Source organism: Pygoscelis adeliae, unplaced genomic scaffold (assembly GCF_000699105.1).
Source record: "Pygoscelis adeliae isolate BGI_AS28 unplaced genomic scaffold, ASM69910v1 Scaffold26, whole genome shotgun sequence".
NCBI lineage: Eukaryota > Metazoa > Chordata > Aves > Sphenisciformes > Spheniscidae > Pygoscelis > Pygoscelis adeliae.
This window is the reverse complement of record NW_008825104.1, coordinates 221,172-246,811: the sequence shown is the minus strand read 5'-3', so window position 1 is coordinate 246,811 and position 25,640 is coordinate 221,172. Positions and strand designations below refer to the sequence as shown.

The 25,640-nt window shown below is 39.1% G+C and overlaps 1 protein-coding gene across 1 annotated transcript in view; it reads right to left on the bottom strand.

The window, feature by feature from the left end:
* Window positions 1–21,360, bottom strand: part of GLIS3 (GLIS family zinc finger 3) — a 175,989-nt gene extending 154,629 nt beyond the window's left edge. Inside the window, exon 1 of the mRNA XM_009327217.1 lies at window positions 20,976–21,360. Within this exon, the coding sequence (XP_009325492.1) occupies window positions 20,976–21,360 (385 nt within the window). The remainder of the gene's footprint in view (window positions 1–20,975) is intronic.
* Between the last annotated feature and the right edge of the window lie 4,280 nt (window positions 21,361–25,640).

The following is a 25,640-nucleotide window of genomic DNA, read 5'->3' as shown; positions in this document are numbered from 1 at the left end:
TACTAAAAAGTTTCTTAAGTCTCCCCACAGACGGAGGAATTCAGAATCTTTCTTGAACCAGAATCCCCAAAACTGAATATAAGAAGAAACGCAGAATGAAAGATTAACAGTGATTTTTTTGTTTGTTTGCACAGAATCCATGTCCTAATGTTTGATGCATGATTGTACAAAATTAGGCTAATTGCTGTAGCACTTAAGAGAGCATTTTTATTAGTCAAGAATGAGAATGTATTTTTCTTGTATTCTCAAACCGTCCCAATTCTATTTATAAACCAACACCTCTCAATAAAAGACAATTTTTATAAACATGAACTGGGAGAAAAAGAAGTTGAAGATCACACTTAACATATTGTTCACTGCAGTAAAACATTAAGTCAGAAACGTATCTGTTTCCTAAAAATACATACACAGTTTCACACACGCTTTTTCTTGATGATTCTGCTGAGTTACTCATTACACATAGAAGGAGTGGTAGAAGGCATTGCATGCCTCAAATGGTATTAATGACTTGACATTTATCAACATTTTTCAACCACAGAGCTGTCTGTAAATGTACTCATGTACATTTTCTTTTCACAGTCAAGCTAAGAGGGACTGGCGAGGGTACTGAGAAGACCCTGCTTGCCCTCCACCCTCAACACCAGGCACGCTGTCCCATACATTTTGAATTGCCACTTGGTATTTGCCAGCTTACTCATGCTCTTCCCCTACCTGCCATCAGGAGGCAAAACAGAAGGGGAAACTGAGAAGGGTCTTGGCATGGTGAGCCACTTGTGCGAACAGAAGGGGTCTAGACTCACCACGGACACGCAGCCCTGGAGCACACTGCACATCTGCAGGTGCCCACTGTGGACAAGCCACTGGCGGACAAAATAGGCTCCTTAACTCAAGTTAAATGAAAAAGAGCTTTTTCCTTGGTTCTAGCTCTTGCAGGCAAATGTCAGCACTGTTCTTCAGAATATTGTCTAGACTAGACAGCATGTATGTCAAACCATCTGCAGACACTGGAAAAATCTGAAACCTGCTAAAAAACTACTACAGCTGCAAACCTTGTTTTGATTAGTTTATTGCTAATTTCTTCACCTAAAAACTCAAAAGCTGGTATTCACAAAACCTTCTTTCCATAGTAGCTCATAATCAACTGATCATTACATATTTAAAAACCGAAAATGCTGTGCAGTACCTTTACACAGTTTTGCATGGTGCCAACAATAGCAAAACAGACCGTTTTGTTTGTATATACAGTTATACAAACTAATTATATAATTAGTTAATGTTTGCCCAGTGCCTTAATGTACACTTTTTTTTTTTCAAGAGTTGCTCGTGTTTATCGGCTGGCAATGTAAGAAAACCAAGATCAGGGTACTTCAGCTGCACTCTGCAGTGCAAGAACCCAACTAAATGTGACCACTGGAGACATGTGTTGTCTGCAACAGCAGGAAACTTGCTCAGTTCAGCTCCCTACCTACAGCCACTCTCAGCAGCACTTTAGTATAACCTTGCCTCACACCTGCACTGCACTCAGTCCCCACCTCTATTTCCATAAATGTAAAATGAGATTTACAAGAAGTGCCAATAAGTTTTTTAATTCACTTCCACTACACTCAGACCTCAGGATCAGTCAAAGTGAGACCATTGCTGAAGGTTTTAAAAAAGCCTATCAATGAAATGTACTAGCAGCTATAGCACATTCAAGCTCATCATCATGTAGTGTTTTGAGACTTCAGTTTCCTGACATGCTTTTGTCAAAACACAAGAAACAAGAAGAATTCAAATACTTTCTAGGTGCTTTTACACCCCGTACACTGTAAGAGTAAGAGTTGTACAATGTGTGGTAACACTGATTTTTTTCTGCAGGGTATGTTGTGCTTTATGCTGTTTTAAAGGAATAAACCAAGTGCAGGTTTGTTGGGTTTTTTTCTTGTAATGCAGAGATTCTAGCCTCTTTCAGTGTCTTTCCTTTACTCTTGGCTTCCATATAGAAATTGTCATCCTTTTTCTTCTGAAGGCTACAGAGGATCAGAGTGCATGCAGTAAGCTGGGTCTGGGAATTTTGTTTTCAGTGGCCTGTCTTCCCCTTTCATGTATGAAGCCCTAAGACAATGACAATTTGTGTTTCAGAGGAGCAAAGATAAGATGCAACAAGCAGTACCAGACTAACACAGTTATGCTCTTCTCAGTGTCCAAGAACAGAACAACAAACAGTCCAACAAGACTGACCCCTGCAGTGTTTGGTCTAGACAAAGGTAGACAATAGTGAAGTAAAAGTGATGAAAATAAAGTATAGAAAAGAAAGTAAAGCAAAACTGCATCTTCCTGGTGAAACCTGTGAACTTTGAGGCACAATGCTTCCCACGTCTCTCCCTCAGAAGTAAAGCTTTGCAAAACTTCTCAAGTAACCCGAATGTCATTTACACAGATTTGGTCCTTGGTGTTCCCCTTGGCTTGTAGCAGGGCAATTAGCAGCATATTCCCTTTGTCCAACTGGCACAATTATATTGTGGTTAAGTAAACATGGGGCACATACACTTTGTTCTCGTTCTTCCTCCCACAGGTAACCCTTCACACACTTTCAGCTCGGACACCCAAATGAATTTCAGTCAGTATCGGTCTTATCAGAAGTAAAAGGCAAAGTAATAAAAGAAATCTGCATGAAAAAAAAAAAACATTGCCTTCTTGTACAAGACGATGACTTCAATTATTCACGCGGCAGATGTTTCACACTGTAGCTACACCTGCTCTGTATCTATGTCTTTCTGTAGCTGTATGCGAAGTATGTATTTTTAACACTAGAACATTGCTGCTTATCTGAGTGCTGTCACAGTAGCTCTTCATCATGCTATAAAGAAACTGGAGGCTGGGGGGGATTTGAACAGTGCTTTGAAAAGTCCAAAAATAAAAGGTAGCAATGATGGGGAAATAACCAGAGCACAATGAGGATGGGAGAAGATAGACTGGAAGCAAGAACACAATGACTGAAAGGCAGGAGTTACACTTACCACTGCCCTCCACCTCATTTGATTTCATTGCATCTGTTAAAGGACCGCTTCCCCAGAGGAGCTTCTGACAAGTACTACCAGTTTGGGGAAATGACAAGTACTAACCTGTGTCTTTACTGAGTTATCACGCCTGCCATGGGTACTAATTTAGAGGTGCTACTACTCATCCTTGCCAGAATTCACCCTGCACATACAACTACAGGCCTAATGCAAAGAATCATGTTGTGAAATTTTGAATAGGATTCAGCAGCATCTGGAAAATGTTTATCAATATTCATAGACCAGGTACATTTCAGACAAAAAGAGACATACTGAAGGCATATGACAGGTAATTGAGAGGTATGGCCACATGCACTGTGCAGATGTGCACACTTCAGTAATTTGCAGTTGTACGTTTTTTGTACAGTAACAGCAGCAGATTTTGGCAGATACGGTATTAGCAACGACACAGAGTACCCAGAAGAGGGACTGCTAGTGAGAAAGCAGCAAAACTGGAGATCAGGGGAAGAAATGGTAGTTTTCCACAAAAGCTAACAGACATGAATACAATACAGATATGTCATTTCAAGTGTTTTGTTTTGTTTTTTTCTGCAATATAACGGGAAAAATCTGGCATAATATCCTACTGCAATACAAAAAAAGCAGCTGGTGTGGTTTTTTGCTTCGGTGATGAGAGTATTATCACAAATACAGAGCAGTAATCAGTGGCTGCTATTTTTCTGGTCGCAAGTTAGACAGCTACATTATTTGATTCATTGGTACATAGGAATAAAGTAGGTTTGCATCTTGTATTTTGAATTTGTGTTGCATTAGTCATGAGCATACAAATTTAGAATGTGTGCATATATAACTATGTAAATAGATAATAAGCAGAAATACTGTAAACAATTAGAATATTCACCAGAAAAAATGGATTAAAATAGCTGCTAAGAATCAAACCCTAAATCTTATCATACTGCATTAGGAGCAGCAATTCACTTATTTTAATGAAGTCATCTGAACTTCAGGTTGCATCCTTTGCAACCAAGTATTAGGTATGACTGACTGAAAATACCGACACTCAGTTTTTTCTTTCAATAAGTCAAAACAGTATTTAAAAAATGTTTGCAGTTGGAAAAGCAGATGCTTTGCCAGTCTTCTACACCTTATTACTTCTTTAACAGTTTGTTTTTCCTGTTCTAAAATAATCCAGGGCTTTCAAAAAGTTTAGAGAGAAGACACTTAGACAAAAAAAAAAAATCCTATACACTCTTTTTTTCTTACCTTTCAAAGCTACTATTATTCCTTAGTAAGTGACTTATCTTTGACAGTTCGTAATCCAAACTCAATTAACTTTCTTTCAACACTGTTTTTACCATATTAATTTCAACAAAATCTCTCCTATGAATAATACCACATTATGGAATTTAATTGGAATGAAATAAATAAATCAGTCTAAACCTCTAGAATCTAACATAAAGTTTTTTCAAACATTTTCAACACTTCTGCAGAAATATCCAGTATAGACATAGTTTTCCATTAGATTCTATAAAAGCCTAGCATTTTCTAATAAAACTTCCATGACCTGTCCACAAAGGCTAGAAAATAAACTGCTCCAGCAACTTTCATCCTGAGTTTCAGCTTCACCCTTTGACAGGGAGTTGTTGTTACCATCTAAAAGAAGTGTCTTTCCAGCTGCACAGACCCTACCACCTCTCTCAAAAGAAGAGCTTAATTAAAAAAACCTCCAGATTAAAGAAGAAACTCATGTTGGAGTCAGGGAACGTTCATGCAATATTTTCTTTTAATAGGAATGTACAAACTCCTGCTTTCGTGACCAATGGGGGACACACATGTAGAAAAAGCCTCCCAGCACGTATTTTCAGAACACTTTTAGACAGCACTGGGGCTGATCTTCTCACTCAAAACGCTTTCTGCAGAGTCCCCAGCCAAAGAAGGTCCATGTTTTCTCCTCAGTCCACTTTCCTAGTACGATAGTGATTGTGACTGTCTTCTATAGAATGCACACAAAGGAATGTCCTTTTCCTTCTTCTGGGAGGAAGACTTGAGCACTGTGTTTTAGGTTTGAAGGCTGAGAATACTTCAGCCATTTGCCTTCCAAAAAAAGAATAAAAATCTTAATTTTTCCCCTTATAAACGTCAATGCACAACGATAGAAAATCCACAAGTCTAAATAGGTCCTTCAATCTACAGAGTATTAAGACCCAAATCTATGAAAATAGATTTACAAACCCACACAAGAGCTGAAGCCAATCTGAATGTGTACTTAGAATCGACACAACTGCACAAGCACTTGCTGAACTTGAATCAAAAGCGGTGTTCATAAGAGAATTATACCTGTATTTGAATTACACTTTCAAATTTCAATCCCTGTTGCCCTACATATACTGACATTTTCATCTTCTGTTGTCCAGACTACGATCCTTTACTCCCATTAGCCCTTAACTTTACAGAGTGTAGTATTTAGTAGGCAAAAGGGGTTCAGAATCTCTCCCTACAATGTTTTCCATATCGGATAATAATTACGTCTGTCAAAGGCAAAATTTAAAATCAAGATCTATTTAGACTTATTTTTCATATTAGACTCATCACTGGAGTTGGGGATTTGGTTTTTTTCCCCCACAAGTGAAAGAGAGAGAATTCTTGCAAGCTCCAAGTTTCAGTCTCAGTACCTCATAAAATTACAACTTACTGTACTTGGTCTTTACATGAGCAAGTTTTCCTTCTCCATTAGTGCTGTTCGACATAACTGGCAGGGGGTGAGCTGCAGGAAGGTAAGAGGAGTGCCGAGGAGATATGAAAGAGAAGGAGAAGACAGCATTATCTGAGGTACAGGATGAAGCTCCAAGGCACACCCTGCACAAGCATGATGGTTTCTAGAAAGGCTTGCTGACAGAGTAGACTTAGAGGCAAAGGAGACAGAATTGTGATGCTGGGGACACCAGGACCTACCCACCATCCCAACTGGTGGGGACCAGTAGCCTTTGGTAACCACCAGTCAGGGGGCTATGTGGGACAGGCATGGGTGAAAAGTTTTCCAGTAGCTAACTAGACACATGGTCTGTCTCATTTGTTTTTCAAGTATTTCCTGGGGCACACTCAAAGCTGTTCCACCTTTCCAACACCCAGTAAGTTAAACATCCCCGTGAGATATCAACCCTACTTAATTTCTGCACAGGACTTGTCATGAGGTCAATAAAAGTTTCAAAGCGCTCAGCAGCTTCCATATTTAGCAAGAAAATTATTTTTCTTTTGTGAGAAAGGAATTCAAAACAGCCATGGAAAAAAACCATAAAAAATTAATGGTGTTGGTCTTACACAAGATTCCAGGCAGAGTTAGCAATTTGACTATGAACTACACAAAGCCATTTTATGAAACAAATGCTTCCCATCCCCATCCAAGTTAACAGTAATAAACAGACTGACCAAAAATTGACAGTTTCACTGGGTTTTGAATACTGCCCAGAGTTTGTGTGATCACGAATGAAGATGAGAATATACAAATCTATGTAAAATTAATTTCTTCATTCCTTTTCCCTCTCCATGTATTTCTAAAATGCTTTCAATGATCCAAAAATCTTTCGTTATGACTTCTCTGCTCCTTCTCCCACCTTCACACCAAAACAAGTCTGGTTAAATAACAATCACTTCCACTGCAACCAATCAAGATGCCAGAAACAATATTCCCATTATGTGAACCCCAGGAATTTCAGAGATAAATACTCATGGCTCAGAAATTTCCCTGTTGTCTTATGAACACACATGAAATAAGACGTGTAACTGTGTTTCACAGCAATGAAGAAAGTAGTTGAGAAAGTATATGCAAGATGGGAAAGATGCCAACGCAGCAAGAAGTCAAAATAGAAAGCCACTTTAGGTGGTGCAGCAAAGCTAGCAATAATCTGAGTATAGATTAAGTGGGCAAAACCCACCAGCTTTGCACCATATTTATGGGCAAAGAAGAGTCAGGCAGCAGCATCAACCATTCCACTCAGGAGCTGGCCAGGAAGTGTACACAGGATATCAAAAGTGGTCTTCCAGCAGGCCTCAAGGTCCCCAAAGGAACAGCATTTCTCGTACATTACAAAAGATTTTTTAAACATTTCCTCTTATTTGAAAGCCAACTTATTTTCTAGCTACATGCTTAGGCAAAAAAACATCCAAGCAGTCCTCTCTTACTACCAAAAGCATCAAAACATTCACAAGAAACAGTGTGGATTGTGTTAGAAGATACATTTCACTAATTAATTGACACCAATGCTGGGTCAGTAGTTCTTTAGAAGAACATTTATTTGGGAATGCTGATTGACAGACCAATTATAGTTTGGTTAGCTGGAACTTGAAAGTCAACTGCAGATTTATTAACAGATGTTCAACAAGTAGTATATAATAAATGTAAGTTCAACCTAGATCAAATAGGCTACTGCTGAACTCTTAACTTACCCTCTGAAATAAGCCATTGAAAACATCTCAGTAGGACAGAAAAAGGATGTTAAAGTGTATGTTATGTAATTAAGAACTACATTTAGCTGCCAAAATAAACTTCCTGTTGATAATGTCAGCAATGATGACGACTGCCTGTCATACTATACTGGTATTTGAATAAAGCATGAATTATGAATTCAGGCAAATATTGAAATTTATTCTGGGTTTTCTCAAGTGCCTTTTTAGGAAAAGTATCTATTTTCTTTTTACCCTTCTAAGTAAAAATTATTAAACTGTATACAGAGATTTTTTTTTTAAACTTCTGTGCTCAAAACACTTACTTAGGATGTTTCCAAACCATTCATAGTAAAATTCTTGGTAACACCAAAGCCTTTTCAGTGGCTAAATCTCATTCAGGTCTCAGAAGCAGACAGACTGAGACAAACTGTATTCCTAAACTGTAAAGTAAAGCTAAATTTTTTTGTGTAAAAGGCAGGATATAACACTGGTTAAAAGCACTCTGTTCAGCCTTAGACTCCTCATTCAAGTAACAGTAAAGAAAAGAGGCGCAATAAAGAAAAGAGCCATTCAGTTGAAATAAAGAGAAACATTTTTCATCGAAACCCCAAGATTTGAGGATACTGAAAAGCAGACAGAGAACCTTTTTATTGCTGTATTTCGATCTTCAGTCCAGTCAATACCGAATACCACCTAAACAGAGGAACCTGTACAATTTCATTGTTGCTCATATGAGATCATCACTCTTGGTGTTCATAACCAACAAAACCTGAATACATTATAATGTTAATAAAACATAATCCAGTCTAAAATTCACTCTCCGTTCAAATAGAATCCCTTTTTGGAAATGACATGATAACATTTCTTCTGCCTTGAAGCTCCTAGAGCGGTTTGCAGGTCTTCAATCCCACAGCTCCTGAAAATGCAATGAAGCTGTGGCAGCCTGACCTGAGCAGTGTGCTCCCGGTTGCATGTGCTTGCTGTTAGAAGGGGGAGGGCCATGGTCACCCCTGGGAAAGAGAGACCCTTCCTCCTTTTGGGAGCTGCTGGGCTAGTGGAGGGACAGAGGGCTGGTGAGACTGCAGGGTACAACACCGTGCCAGGATGGAGCTGAAGAGATGGCAGCAGGTGGACAGACAGTCACATCTCAGGGGAGACAGACACAAAGACTTTGCAAAGGACCAGAGAGGGACCAGGCAGGACTTGCCACTGTGCCCAAACCCCTGCACTGGTTGCTAGCAAGGAGTCCACGTAAGGCCCTGTAGGATTTATAAATAAACATTTTGATTTCTCTTCTTACTACTTTCACTTTTCTCTTTTTACGAAGTTAGCCCTAGTTGTTACCCTATTTTTTATAATGGCCAATTTAGAAAACTTACGTTAAGTCTTGGCATATCTATTGTATAATGGCCAACAAGCATTCTCTATCACAGGCATTAAAAGCAGTTATCTCCACTAACAACTGGGGAACTGAATCAGACATTGCATGGAGATGGCGTTCCTGAAACCTTCTTGGGACCATTCAGCAGGGCTGTACCACTTGTGGACCACAGACTCAGAAACCACATCTGCCAGATTTAATCACTTACATGTTTAGTATTATCTTTGACGAATAAGAAAAGTGAAGAACACTTTTTGGGAAAAGTGACTTTAAAGCTTGCTATTTCCAATTGGCATTTGCCATTTCCAATTTGCAAGCTCTTAATACTTGTCAGTGTTTTCTTTAGCCACACTGCAAATTTTAATCTACTGGGTTTTTTTAATCTACTAGTTTTAATCTACTGTTAAATATTTTAGTAACTAATTCTCAATTCTCAATTCTGTAAAGGATTTTTACCAAATAAAAGGTAGGAATCACCCAAAAATTTTTTTAAAAGCCGAAAAGCCTGGATTCTCCTGCAGATGAAACAATACCAGTTCCATGAGACTGCAGGGAAAGAACATTATCCCACTGCTCTGTTGGAGACCCAAACATAGCTTCTTTAGTGGGAGACAGGTTGTAGTCTGATGGAGCTTATTTCCCTGCAGATAGGCAGCATTGGAGGTGCTTGACCATTGCTTTTTTTTTTTTTTTTGAGAAAAAAAAAAGAGGCAGACACTGCAAGGAAGTGAAAATGGAAAAGTATGTACTTATGAAGTACGGCATCCACTCACCATTGTTTAAATATCTTTTCTTCTTCATATTAATCTCCAATAAAAATCTTTATTTTCTAAGGCTTCATTTAATTAAAAAATAAATAGTACTAAGGCAAAGTCAGTCAAAGCAGTCTTTCCTGAACACAAAGGAATGCCCCCTGAATGAAGAAAACATTTTACCCTATTGACCTGCCCTCAAAGCGGGAAGCTCTGCAAAATAATTCTGACCATGCAGTCAAGAGTTATATCAATGTGCAAAGTAATCCCTTATTACAGCCCAAATACGCAGTTCTGAGTACACCACCGATTTCAATAGGAATTTGGCTGGAGCAAGATCTGGTGTCATTTCAGGGAACTAAATTCATGAGGCTTTTGGACGCATTTGCAAGGGGAAAGTGTAGTGAGAAAAGCAGCATTTTCGTCACCATTGCACACAGCTACCATGGGTCAGCCGGGACACCAGTTCTTCTCACTGGCTGAAGTTCACCCACTCCAAGCACCAACAGGAGATGTCCCCTTGGACACTATCCGCCTGCCATGTGAACACCTGCAAGGCAACCCGTCAGGCCAAAACTCTTTCCAGAGCTTTTACAAGGGAAATGTTATGCAGCAGCTGCCTTGTTATAATAACTAAAGCTGGGGAAGGCATGTCTCTTCTGCTGACCTCTCAGCTCGGTGCTGTCCTCAGACAAAACGTCAGACTCATGATTAAATTGGCAAACCTGAAGAGATGGCGGTCTCTGCTCACTAAAGCATAATAATCCACTGTAGACAGACTCTCTTCTAACTATCATTTGAAACCTCTTATACAAGAAGATAAAAGTTGGCGGGTCTATACCAGACAGATGCAGTGAGTCACTTAAACCAGTATCAGTATTAGTATTACACATGCCTGTATGCTTTTTCATGATGAACATTTGCTACAGTCAAGAGAGCCAGAGCTACAGTGACAGACTGATGGTACACTTCTCACATGCACCAGCCCTCTTCTACTTTCAGTTGCCCATATAGAGGCCCAAAGATGTCCAATTTTAAGGTGAAATTTTATGGAACTCTAGACATGCGCTTCCAAAAAAAGAACAAACAAATGCTGAAGTATACAAACTGTGTGTTTGTATTGTGAAACAATACCTGCATGTAAAAATACACACGTCATGCTGAAGTTATACCCATATATGACATTTTAATCAATCACATGTTGGCACACCCATCATCTGAATGCACTTTGCAAGCAAACTGCTGTAGGTTTGCACAAGAATAGTTTTCATCTGAAACCTAGCTCCCAACTTCAAAAAATTTCACCGCCAACAGTTTAGGGATATTTCTGGGTACAGATGTAGGAAGACAATAAGTTCAAAACCACAGGACTAGATCAGTGAACCCAGTTGCAAGAGTGACCAATCAAATATGCAAACATTTTTCATTATTTCAGAAGCATCTCAGTAACTGTTTAGTTAGCTAGCTTAATTTCTCCTGAAGGTCAGTCTCTAGAAATGTCATGTGTACAAATGTACAGCCTTGTTACAGAGCAAGTAGGATAACTAACTGCAACGATTGTCAATTTTTGCAATTTAAAATATCCTGTCAGAAGAAACGTACTGCAGTGCTCTCATTCATTCATTCATTGAAATTTGAATTTCAACAGAAAAAAAAGGTCTAAGATACTCAATTAGCAAAGCATTTGCTAATGTCCTAACTGTCCAAATACTGGTTCTGCCTGAGCTGACAATAAAATTCATCATAGGAGTTGAATGGAACAACTTCCACCACAGAATAGGGTAATCGCTCCAGAAAGGAATTACTCTTTCTGATCATCTTGTCATAAAGGCTTTTAAAATGCTTTTTTTTGGTGAAAAGACAGTGGCAAAAGTGAACCGTATTCTGTTTCAGCCTATTAATGTGTCAAATGGTTAGACTAAATAGGGATAGATTTCTCTATACGGCCCAGGGAAAACCACTTAAACCACTGATTTTATCAACTGCATGGTATCTGTAGAACTGACCACGTAAAACCCCAGTGAACTGAGATTTTCATCACAAGAAAAAGTTCCATTTCTTCCATTTAGCGCTGCAGCTGGAGAATATTGCCTGGACATGTGGTTTGGGTTGTTTTTTTTTCACAAGGGCCTACATATCAGCTATATCCTGTATCACAAGATGGAGGGAAAGGGCTCAGAGAAGAAAAAAGCTCATTCCCTGCTCCTGCCCCAGGCCCTCCTGCCTTTCATGATGTAAGACATGTTTCTTATACTCCCTTCCCATTCTGGGGGGGACTATGGAGCTGACTTCCAACTTCTAGAAACAATCCAACATTTAATCACCTTCAGCAGCAAATGTAGCCCTGTGACACCCAAACACTACTAATCCTACCTCCTAAACCTCTCTAGAACCACCAGCCACAAAACAGCTGAAGGGCATGCTTGCCACCTGCAGAATTTCACAAACATTGGTATAAAATGGCAATATTTGTCTTAGTCCCATAAATATGATGGTTAAATGCAGACAACAAACTTCTCTAGCTGTTCACCCAGTCTCAAAAATTTTCCCCCTTTATGAATAATCTAGATTTTTCTTTTAAGACAATGAACAGAAAGTGTTTATTAGTTGTGCAAGATCAACTATCAAAGATAAATTAGGAGATCAAAATCCCACCTAGAGCCATCAGAACTGACGATGTTTCTTCGCTGAAGTAATGAAGTAGTACCACTTTACCATTGAACAAGTTTCACTGGTAAAGTCACAGCAGTCAATAATGACTATTTTGCCATAATTCTGTTTACCCAATAAGTTTACCATGGGACATAAAAGATAAAAAACAAACTTGCTGTTGCAGTTCATATTAATACAGTTTAAAAGACTGAAATGCTTACTGTTCTGGTACCTTACAGTTAATACCACCTTTAAAATTTTTTTGTTTGTTCAAGAGAAAATAATCTCCCCATTTACTTATTCACTATAGACACTTACATCACACCCATCGCTAGGTATTATATTTTCATCACTGTCATTGTGACTTGTGTTGCAGTAATACCCAAAGGCTGCAGTAGCTATTATGCCTGTTGCTGGGCAGACATAAAATAAATAAACTCTTCACCATGAATCCAAACAGAGAAGAGAGACAAATGGGGAGAGTGAGAACATGGGGACATAGAGCTAAAATGGGACACAATCGTTCAAGAAGCTCCAGCAGCAAGTACCACAGCAGAGACCAAAATGAAATTCTGCCACGCTGATGTGACTGCCGAGTTTTGACAACAACATCAATTAAGCCATGTTTTTACATCTGCATCTCTGCATTCCCTGCCCAGTGCCCCATCTGCTGCACCCCACACATACTGAGCTGGTATCTCAAGTCTCCTGAAAAGATGATCTACGCTCTTACAACTAGCAGTGAAGGACATGCTCCATTAATTCAAGTATAAGGTAACATGCAATGCCTGCAAACACCTCACTGGCCTGAGATGAAATTTACCCTAGAAGGGATTAAGTGGTACAGAAATACAGACAAAGGAACACATGTAGGCTCCTTATAACCCAGTCAGAAACAGGTCAGATACATTTTAAGACAGTTTATTGTCCAAGCTAAGCCAAAGTTCAAACATGTAAGCATGGTCCTTCAAAAAAAGTCATACTAATTCCCCCAGCTTCCTTGAACTCTGAGACAGAACTAATTATCAAATTCAGTTTCAGAAAGACCAGCTATAAGTAAAATAGAAAACAAAGAAATCTCATTGGTGCAGGCAATTCCTGCTTTTATTCACAGAGGAATTATAGAATCACAGCATATCTCAAGTTGGAAGGGACCCATAAGGATCATTGAGTCCAGCTTCCTGCTCCTCGCAGGACTATTGCAGGTATTTACAACAGTGTGAGAACCCTGAAAGTAAATGAAAGAGCATTTTTGCACTTTATGTACAGAGTAGGTGTCAGAAGAGCAGCTTCTCTTCTCATTGTTTTCCATGGGGGAGGGGTAGGAGAGAGCAGCTAAAGCAAAGCAAGCAGTTGGTATGCTTCCTGTTCACCATCATCAAACAGGTCTGCAGCAGTAGGGACCAAATGAAGGAACACATTACCATGGTGAAGATCATGTTATAGCACTGCTAGGAAAGGCAGTATAGTTCAAGAAGAACACAATGGTAATATGCAAAAAAGCCAAATCCATCTGCAAAATTCAGTATTTGCACACATCGCTGCTTAACTGTGCACCAGGCTGCTTTTTGGCCCCCTGCTCTTCCACGTAAAGGTACAAACAACATGTTCTCTCTGTGTAGGTGCACATGCAGCCCTGAAATTAATTTTGTGTTTAACATCAATAAATTGCACTTCAGGTGGAGATCTCAAAGCACTGTATAAATGTAAAAATAACTTATCCAAAATTTGCCAATGAAAAGAATAGAAACACAGGAAATTAAAGTGACTTACCCATATTCACACCAAAATACTCAAATCTTACCTCACTCAAGGGGAGAGTTGGCCTCAACGCAGTTTTCAAGAATTTTGAGGTACAAAACTTCCAGAATTTTTGTATTTCAACTGGATTTTTATTCCAAATTTGCCCTATAAAAGGTGGCTGAAACATGCATATCTCTGTATGAAAACAGATTTTGTTAGTGCCACCTCCTGGTGATAAAACTGAAGAATCATGCACTAAGCTGACAATTCTCAAACAAAGTAAAATGAAAATATAATAGTTTGGCCTGTTTTGGTTTGCTTGTTTATGATGGCTTGACCTGAGGCATCAAATTTTCCTCTCTGCAAACTTGAAGGAGGATACAAAATTCATTAGCCATTTTTAAGATGACATAAGTGCAGATGCATAAGCATCCTATAATCAGTGATAACGGAGAAAAAAAAGGAGATGCTACATTCCTGGAAAAGTCACCCTCTCAAATCTGCCTTGATTTTATCCTTTGGGAATTTTGCTGGGGAGGATATTCAAAGGCATACTGACATCTCCACCGGAGGTTGCCCATGCCTCCCCCACCCACCTTGCCCATGCTTTCTTTGAAGCCTTCCAGCTGGAGACACTCTTTGGATGCTATTGACAACAGCAAGCTGTCATCATGGTGAAAACAGGTGTCATAAAGCTATTGGTAAATACACCCCATCACCTTCAACTGGTTTGCCCCAGTCTGAAAGAATAATATTTGGTCTAAGAAAATTATAAAATACGAACTTTACTTAAATCTACCCCTTCACTTACTATATTTTGGGTATCTGCAATTCATTTTAAAGGTCACTGTCCAGGCCCACAAAGCAGAGGATATAGGTATAAGGCTGGGTATGACAGAAGTTAAATCACACTCTTAACACAGAATGGGTAAGTGTTGGCAATATGCCTAATACTCTTGAGAGATTTTACAGTTCCTGTGTAAAGTAGATCCTTTTTGGCATTAAGCCTAACACTCTTCAGGGAATTTTTGTAAGTTGCCTGGGGCCTTTGTAATACATAGTCCAATACGCACTTTGGTATCACCAGCTATTTTTATTTTCTTAAACATTTTGTTCTTAAACAAAATTCTAAATGCTTAAGATAAAGACTCTAAAAGTACAGACTCAAAGTCAGTGTAAATCACTGTCTTCCATCATTTGTGTTCAAGAGTTGCCTGAACATCATTTATGTTCAGGAGTTGAACCATGCCTGAAACCATGACAGATGGGAAAAAAAGAAAATTAACCTGAAATAACCACTCCAAAGGAATGTCTTGCAACAGGAATCTGTGCACCACCTTTCACATAAAAATGAAGTAAACCTCTTGCACATTCTATGAGAGGCACACCAAGAACCACAGTGAACTTCCTCAAACCTGACCAGGATTGCTGGTCATCCAGCCTCTAAAACTAATTGCAGAATTAAACTCGGGGAGTCTCATGTTCTCACAGCTGTGCCCTTTCGGAAAGTCCTAGACCAGACAAAGGAATCCACCAAGACCCATCCCTACCGTCTTCAGAATGGATTTCCCCAACAACTGCCAGAGCTGCAAGTAATGATTTCCTTGCCTTGATGGATCCTGTATTGTTTTTCAAGCATATCAAGGCCACTGAAGCTTATGCAAAGCTGGAAAACGTGTCATGCTGGATAAAACTAAGATCGTTATCACTTAATCACTTTGCTGTACCTAAACATCGTCAATAACCAGGCTTTAAAACTGCTGACAATTGATTATAGAAAACAACCGAAAAAATAAGTCGAGTCAAGCTTTCTGCGTAAGAAACCGCACAGAATACTAATGAACATCTTTTTTGAGACTGCGCCAACTGACACATAAAAACAACAGTACTAGAGAGCAAAACAAGTATGTCAAAGAGATTTCAAGTGTGGCTCAAGCTGCTTACTGATTAACACTTCTGCATATAACACTCCTCACAGACCTGGGTGGCTATTGTTCAAAACTGAAACAAGGCTCTCTTGGCAACTGGAGACAAATGATCCTCCCTGACTAAGTTCACAATTCTCACACAGCTTAGCAGCATTGGAGCTGTTTCTTCTTCCAGAGCCTCTGGGGGAAAAAAAAAATCCCAAGATTTAATGCCTGTCAACTATTTCTAGCATAAGGAAGAGCCTTAATGATCTCCAACAGGAAACATGCTCATCTTACGCATGAACATTAGCTAACTGACTCATTTTACTAGAAAAGATTTACAGTCACATTTGCAAGATATACAATACACAATGATTTTTCATATCACGAAACAAACTTAACACTGCAGGAACCACAGAAATGGAAGATGACAGCTGACAAATGATCCTCCCTGACTAAGTTCACAATTCTCACACAGCTTAGCAGCATTGGAGCTGTTTCTTCTTCCAGAGCCTCTGGGGGAAAAAAAAAAATCCCAAGATTTAATGCCTGTCAACTATTTCTAGCATAAGGAAGAGCCTTAATGATCTCCAACAGGAAACATGCTCATCTTACGCATGAACATTAGCTAACTGACTCATTTTACTAGAAAAGATTTACAGTCACATTTGCAAGATATACAATACACAATGATTTTTCATATCACGAAACAAACTTAACACTGCAGGAACCACAGAAATGGAAGATGACAGCTGTCTTTTCAATGGCCCTGGAAAGGAGAATAAACTTGTGCCTACCTGCATGAGTTTCTGCATTTCTTAGAAACAAATGTTCAGGTTTGCTTCTTCAAGTCCCATCTCAAGTATTTTCACGTCCACTCTTCACAACTATAACATAGTCTTAGTCACGTACCCACATGTTGACTACACTGGTTTTAGTAGAGCAGTCAGTGTGGAACAGAAGGCCAGACTGGTTTCCAAGGCTTGAACTCCCCACGTGTGCAGTGTCACCTGCTGCGAGGGAGAATGGGGGACGCAAGGAGATGGCTACAGCTCTTATGACTGAGAGCTGCTCACAATTTCTAGGAAGTCTTGCCAGACATACCAGCTAAAGCCACAATCACAATAAGGAAGACCAAAAGCCAGGCTGACAGGCTGCCTCTCCCCTCTCAATGTCCATGTTGGACCTCTCCACCAGGTTATGAGCACAGTGGCTGGAGGTGCAGCAGCTGCACCACCTCCACCAACAGCACCTCAGCATGGAATTTCAGTCACAGCAGAAATTCTCCATCAGCCAAATCCAAGCTGCTTTAAGACTACAATATATTGTCTTACAGGACAGGAAAATCCACTCCTAAACCTTGAATGAACTGCCATAAGCATGTTAAGTAACATCACAGCGATTCAGACCAAGGATCCAACTCCCACAGCAGGACCCTCCCCACAGTGGTGCTTATGAATAATGCTGAGGGAAAAATACAAGGTCTCCCCCCGAACTACTCCCACAGCCACCTTCCACAACTACCTACACCAGCAGGGATATGTTTATCTTTAATACCTCTTGATGGACTTCAAAAACATGTTTTCATTCACTGAGTAAGAGAAACAAGTATAGGTGTTAAACATACATATCAGTCCTTTCAGTAAATGTGTTGTTTTCAGAAAGATTTGGGATTTTTATTACTACATGAGACATGAGAACACTCAGGATGTGCCTAAATATAGTCCAGCTCACGCTCACAAGTCCCTTGTCTGCACAGAGGAGTGAATAAGACAAGCAATAAGAACAGCTACTAGGTTTTCTAGGAAACAAAGTACTATTCAGATGTGTATAAAGTACAGATATGCTGGTAATAAATCCTTGAATACATAACTTTTGGACATCACTACATTTAGATCACAGTTCTTATTTGAACTATTTGAAATTTACACACTTTAAAAAAATTACCTTCTTAATGGAACGCTGGATTTTTTAAATTATATTATTTTTCATTACAAGACTTGAATCAAAAGATCCGCATTGATGAGAAAAGCTGAAGACCAGTGCTGGCCAGGCTATGGTCTTGTGTCTTCCTTTACTGTTCTCACCCTTTTCCCCTTTCTGCTCATTCCTGCCTGATGTCTCTCTAGCTCACTTTCACCTCAGCAGAGACTGTCAGTAAAGATCACTTTCTAGGCCTGAGTAAATCTAAAAGGTGTGAAACCCATTATTCACAAAAAGTGGTCAAATACACACATCAAACAAAATGAGAGACTGTCAATTCCCAATGCCAAATACATGTCCTGTTATGCCTGCATTTTGCATATAATTTCTATTAGAAAATACCTAATATGGGTACACAAAAGTGTACTCTCCTAGAAAAAAAAAAAATTAAAAATCACTGTACTAGCACATTTTTCGGTACTGAAAAAAATCCACCATTATACTATATCCTTTTCATATGCACGACACAGTACTAGAAAGCATATTATAGCATCAGTGCCACAGAGGAGGTAAAGTAACTGAAGTCAGAGATGTACACCAGTGCACGTTCAGACTTGCTTTTTTTCTCCATACAGTAACACAGCACAACGTGCTTCAGGTTCTCATCATGCACAAAAGCATAACAGTTTCTCTTAATGTGACTTAGGTGGCATCCTTTCTAAAAAATCATCTCCTTTCAAAGCTTTGTAACATTATACAAGATAAAGAGAGTCTTCATGCAAAGTAAAGACTCTCTGTATGTTGTGGTTACTGTAGATTATTACTGTTCTCTTTTTGTGCACTCAGCACCACCTCCTGTCAAAAAAAAAACCTCTGTAAAAAACAAGGCACACCACTGAATTGCCCCCAAATATTCTGTTCTTCCCTCCATCCCAAACTGAAGCTCTTGGGTTTTTTTTTAAACTGTTTTACCCATTATTGAAAGAATGCAGGCAAACTATTCCAAAACCACTAACAAGTCATTTTGTTGTATATCTTGCTGCTTTTACTATCCCATGTGTTTTAAAGTAAAAAAAAAAAAAACAACAACAACAAAACAACTTTGAATAGTGCAAACCTCTATAACTGATATTGAGACAACTGTAAAAGGAAAACTGTTGTCTTCTTGAGATGGAGGTTTAACTAAAATAAGTACCTACCAAAAGACATTTCCATCCATGTACCCGCCACTAGAAAAGGACAAAATATATAACATAAACTACATGAATAGTTTTATAAGGTTTACAGTCTTATTTAGTAACATGCTATGCTTTATACAGCATATATGTGTGTGTGTGTGTGTATATATATATATATATATATATATAGCATGCATACCGTTCAGTCTTAGAAAATTATCTGGACATGACCAAGTGAATGAGACTTCACTCTTCCATAGTGGGTACATTCCCAGCATGCATAATCTTCAACTCTGTAAGTGATCCTGCTAATAACAAGAACTCTAAAGCATGAGGAATTACTAATCCAAATCCATAGAAACATAGAATCTGAAGTCCATCGTATCTGAAGTCCATTGTATCTGAAGGCCACCGTATCTTGTCTAACCAGCACTGCTTATATATAAGCTTCCCTAATGCCAGCCCTTCAGCTGAATTCTGTACTCGCTATCCCACAAAATAGCAGACTATTTTCCATATGTGAGAGCTAATCAGGCCAAGAAGGAAAGATGGAAATGACAGCAGCTAGGAACAGAACAGTCCAGCACAGCAGATCAAAATCCCCAAACCAAGTACATGACACTTTCTTCACCCTGTGATGCTGCTCTGCAACACATACTATAGGTGGCTTAGCTGTTATGCAGGGCTATTTTAGAGATCCCAGCATGGATTCCCTGGTTTTAGGCATGTAATTTTGAAGACAACAGGAATCAGGCTCTACCTGTAGTGAAAGAGAGATGGAAAAGTTCCTCCAAAGCTCATCATGTGAGGAGTCCACCTCTCTTCACTGCAGCAGAAGCTTAAAGCTATCTGCTGTGAATTACACCCACCACCACCACCACCAAAGCGAGCACCAGACGGGTGATCTTAGAGGTCACCCAATGAATATGTATATGCATTACCACTGGTCTGACTCAGCAGAGCATTCAAGCATGCAGTTAACTTTCAGCTTGTTCTGAAATGATACTGGTTTCAAGCCTGCAAGCCTTGCTGAGGAGAGATGGACTTCCTAAGTTTTCAAAGGGAAGTAGTGAAGAAAAACAGGAAACGGAGAGAAGCAACACATTTGGAATAAAATGGGAAATCTCTGTCTCCTTTTCTGCACTTTCACTCAGATATCAGACCAAGCTTTTCTTGGTATTTTAAACTATTTAATTATTTTCCATACATTAAATTCTCATGTCTACATACATTCAGTTTCAAAAGTATGATACCAAAACTCCTCCAAAAGAGTACCCCAATCTCCAGCATGACCAGAGTCACGAAGTACTGAAAACTTAAAAGTTCTGGTTTGACTTCAAAGACCCAAGAGCAGACAGCCAAGTACTTTCTCATAGACAGGTAAATCTCTGATGCACAAGCACTTACTCACAGAGGACCAGCCTCCAAATTTTGTGAGGGCTATGCATCGTTATTTTCTACAGCATAAACAGTGGTTCCAAAAAATGGATTGCAAATCTATGGTCAGATATGCTCCAAAGTGCTTTACAGCTTGTCCAGCCTAAGCACTCTAAAAAAGCATGACTAATTGCTGCTTTCATCAGCAAGTATCTGTTAGTCACCGGTGGAAAGCTGTGTTCGTGCATCCAAGAAGGAGTATTTCTGATAGCACTCGCAAAATTCCGGTGCCACAGAACATAAAATTACTACCTGGATTTGTTGAGTCAAGAGGTTAGGCTAGCAAAGCAAAGTCACACTACACTGTTTATAAAGAATCTTAGGACAACTCAGGGATTCTGAGCAACTGCTGTATAATACAAAGCCCCTGGGAACAATCAAACAATGAATTACTTTTGTGGAAAATAGCAAAACATTTTGTTTCAGTATCTCTTCCTTTGTAGTAAAAGAGTGGTAAAGAAGAGACTGGATGCCATCTACTAAAACCAATATCATCTGGGTACGTGATATTGGAGAAGACATGCTATTACTAATAGCAATAGAAAAAGGAGTCTTACCTTCACCTGTGCATGGGGAGAAAGTATTTCCAAATTCTTGCTGTTTTGGCTTTAAAGACTGTGGGGCTGGCAGTCCTGGGGGCTGTGGGACTTGTAATAAAGGCTTCCCATTTGTAACCACTTGTTTCCTGGGACTTAGAGCAGGAAGGTGTATAGTACTGTCAATGATGTTGCTCTGAGGAGCTACCCCTCCTCCAAGGGGCATCTTTATGTGTAGGCTGGAAGACAAGTTTCCAATAGCTGGGCTTGGGGTGCTGCTATTTGAAGATGGGCAGGGCGTTCCTGCGTGCACTCTGGTAGGTGGGATCTCCTGTCCACTGATCATCCTAGGTCCATGAGGAATACCTGTTGTCCGATGGCTCATACTGCACGACCTCCCATTCATTTTTAAGAAGTTAATGTGATCAGTGTGTTTTTACAGACCCACAGCTATGACTGATATCAATCCGAAGTCAGTAAGTAATCCATTGTGTATAACGCCTGTTTGAAAAAATACACAAATAAAAATAATTGATATTGTAGTAAATAATACATGAAAGAGGACTGCACATGATTGTTAACTTTGTGACATCAGTGGTTACAAGAAACAAAGTACAAGCACTGTATGGTCTGTCTGGGAGAAAGAACAAAGCCAAGCAATGACTTAGAGCTCTAACACGGAGAAAACCTGCCTCTTCAAAAGCTGAAGTTTGCAATAAGGTCAGCTGCCTTCGCATTAGCTAAACCAGCCATGAAATTAAGTGAATGCTGACCAAGTGCAAGAAGGCAGCCAGGAGTGAAAAGACTCTGATAGGGAGTTGTCATTAGCATGAACACGGCTATCGCCCCTTTCTCTGCCATCTCCTCAGTCTGTGAATTAAAATGGTGCTGAAAAGACAAAACAGGAAACAGATACCAGTTCACATTCTAAAAGATGTGCATACAACAAAATGAAGAGGGAACAGCACAACCATAGAAATGCTTCTATGGTCCTTCAAACTCTGTGGCACTTCATCATAGAAAAGTACTGCAAGAAAGCACAGCACAGAAGTATTCATAAACATTAACTGCAATCACTTCAAAAGTGGTTGCTTACTGTAAGTCTATAGATGTGCCAGAACTTAAATGTAATCGTACAGTAGCAAATTTTCAAAGACATCTTTCAAATTATACCAATAATTTTTGAACTCTGACTTTTCATCACTTATGTTTTCCTGTTATATAAACCTTAGAAGACAAGACTCAGCCACAATCTACTCCAAGGTAGAATCAACTAGATCTAAACATTTCCTGACATAAAAAAGATTTTCAGGCAAAAGCTGCACTTGTCAGTGCAAATCACTGGGCTAAGATATCACACAGATGGGGTAATTTCAGCCCCAGCTCAGCTGAACAGCACATGCCCAACTTTCATCACTGGATTCACGTTTAACATTAAGCACGTTTAAGTAGTTTGTTCAATCATAGACTCAGTGCCTAATTAACTTGTTCAGACAAACAAATTAAGTTGACAGAAATAAAACTGAAGTATGGCTTTAATTATGGTTTTCATTCATGTATACATTAAGGTTTTAATTAAGTATTATGATCTTGCTGCAGCAAAACACTGAACCGTAACTTTTACCTTCAGCACACGAGATTCTCAACACTGAGGCCAATAAGATTATAACCAGTACATTCATGATTGAATTCCATGTAAAACCTTCATACTTAGCCCTTTGCTTACTATGATTCTGCAATGTCTCAATTTTCTCCATCTGTGAACTGTCAAAAAAACCCAAAACAAAACATCCCTGTTTATTTTGCAAAACTGCATTCATAGCACACTTCCAGATTAGACTAAAAGCCATGTAAGTGTCTGTAGACATATATACATAGATATTCACACACACTCTGCAGTTAAAACTCACTAATAATGAAAGGCCTAAGTACATTATCTCCAAAGGCAAGAGCAAAATCCCTACTGACAATAAGAGAGATATGCCCTAACCACACTTAAATGGTCATAAAAGATTTATTCTACATACTATTTTTCATTGTTACATTTTTATATTATGGGAATAAAAATTGTAAAGCACACCAATTAAAAGTAATATTATTTATTTTCATGCCTGGCTGAAGCATAAATCACTCTGCAATTCAACCAAGGACAGGGAGAGCTCAATGTTCTTAAATTCTCGGAGTTTGTTTTAAAAGCAGAATGTACCTTGCCCTAACACAGGTGACTAGATCCTTAGAAAAGAACATACAAAGGCAGTTGTTTTGTTTTGCTGGCAAGGCTATACAGCATGTCACTATAAATTGGCTACAAATAAAAATCATTCTTGCCTGTAATTCTTGTCTGCAATTTTAACCACATTAGAAAAGTACTAATATAATCAAGAAAAGATTATACATGACAAATGCATTAGCTTTACTCAACAAAAGCACCTTTAGTTTAATCAACAGAAGAATATTTCTACATAGCTTACACAAACCTATCAGCCCTATAAAATCCAGGTCAATATACAACTTGTGTTGTTAGTAGGTTGGTTTCCTTTGCTATTCTTCTCTGGTAGTATTATATCTTACAATGGTTAACAGTGTCCTATGTTATCATTGTTCACTTTTATCATTAGCTACTGCTGGTTTTTTTACACTTTAAGACAGGCCTCTGGGCCCATAATTCTTTCCTCATGCTAGTAAGCTGTATTTGAACCAAATTACCTGAAAGTACAAACAAAAAAACCTTTTTTATGAAAGCAGAAACAAGTTAAGTAATTTCTCTACATTTTCCTCCTCCAGTCTCCTTCCTGATTCTATCATGAAAACATGTAACATTACATTAACACGCAAATCAGTGCTTCCTTTCTTTAAAATACTAAAGCACCTCGGAGAGCTAACTTTTCCCATTTTTTCTAATTATTATTTTGTGGTATTTTCAATATTAGAATATATTTACTTGTTCATGAGTGGCTTTTCATTAATTAGATTTGTTTAGTGTGAACTTTCATCATGATGTCAGGACCTTCTCATGGTGGCCAAACTGATTCAAACCAAAATAACGGATTACCTAGAGGTTCATTAAAGCATGTATAACTAACTAAATGCCAATTGGACATGAATTATATTCTAAAAGTCTAACTGACTTTTGCATCAGATCCATAAATAGCTTCTGATTACAGCTACCTGTAATAGTAAAAAGACATGATAAATTTCAAACTGAAGTGATCTTGGAAATTGTAGGAATACAGCACCAAATACAACAGCTTATTTAGAAATAAGCTTAGAAATCCTGAATAGGGTTGAAGCTTAATGTACTAAGTTAAAATACAAAAAAAAAACCAACCACAAGAAAGAATACTATTCTGAGACTGAATGGCTGTGCTGACAAATTCTTTTGTTCTACCAAAGTAACACAAGCACTTGCCACCTTTTAATGAAATATTTCTGACCATCAGTGAGATATTGCAGTGACCTTTTCATGCTCCCATGGATGTTAAAGGAAATACAATTATGTCCACTACTTCTGAAGTCTCTTTTTTTTTAAGCTGACATTATTCAAAGCTGTATGACTCTGCATCTATCAATAACAGCATGACAACACAATTACTCAAAATCCATAACAATGATTCATAAATTCACTTTCAGAAAGCCATGTAGTAAAATTTAAATTCAAGCTGAAGCCCTGGAAAATCCGAACACTAATCCTTCAGAAAGCAAAACAAAAGAAGAATTCACAAATCTGCGCCTGCAGCACAGTATGCCATATAGTCTACTTTTACAGTGCAGTTTTGAAAAGTAATCAGAGTTGGCTTACTGCTTCACCCACTGAAATAAGAGGTAAGATACGTTTCAACTTCAATAAAAGCTGAATTACTCCACTGCAGATATCAGTTTAAGGAATTGTAATAAATCCAACTCAGGAGACACTTTCACAAAAGTAGTTATCAGACACTGGCACTTCATGCATAGGGTAACAAGCACTATCCCAAACCCAAGGAGAAGACTGAAAGACAATGCACCGAACAGTCTTCTGTTCTTCCACTGGAGACATCACACCTCTACAACAGCTACCATACACCACAGAAAGCAAATATGAACCGTAACTCCCTCCCTTGGGACCGTGCGCTTCAAGACTGAGCACCTTCCCTCATACCCACCATGACCAGGGACAACCAAGCCTCTCTCCACATTCTCCTTGGCACAAGTCCAGGAAAACATTTACTTCCTACCAGAGCTGAGCTACCACAAGGCCACCGAAAGGGGCTACCTCCCCTTTAAGCTCTGCTCTCCCCTGCCAGCCCTTCCCTCCTTGCGTGGCCATGGTATTTGGAGCATCACCTGTCAGTGGCACCATGGTGAAGCTCTCAGAAGTCACTGCCTCCCCTGACGTCACACCCCTGATGAGTCAATCTGGTTGGACTCGAGGACTGGGATGGAGAGCGGGAAAGGACAGCCACCAAAAGCTACAGGGATGCCTCACCTCAGCCTCACTGACCACTCAGTGTCTACAGAAATGGGGCCATGGAGGCTCCTGAGGTTTTTGTGTCTCACAACTGCTTGTGACAAGGACACACCCTAACACAGGTGTAAACCACCAACTTAACAACTCATTTTCTAAAAAGCACACACACACATAGGAAGTGGTGGTATTACAGCTTTTGTACAGTTATGTCTATAGCTCACAGACCAAAGCATAGTAAT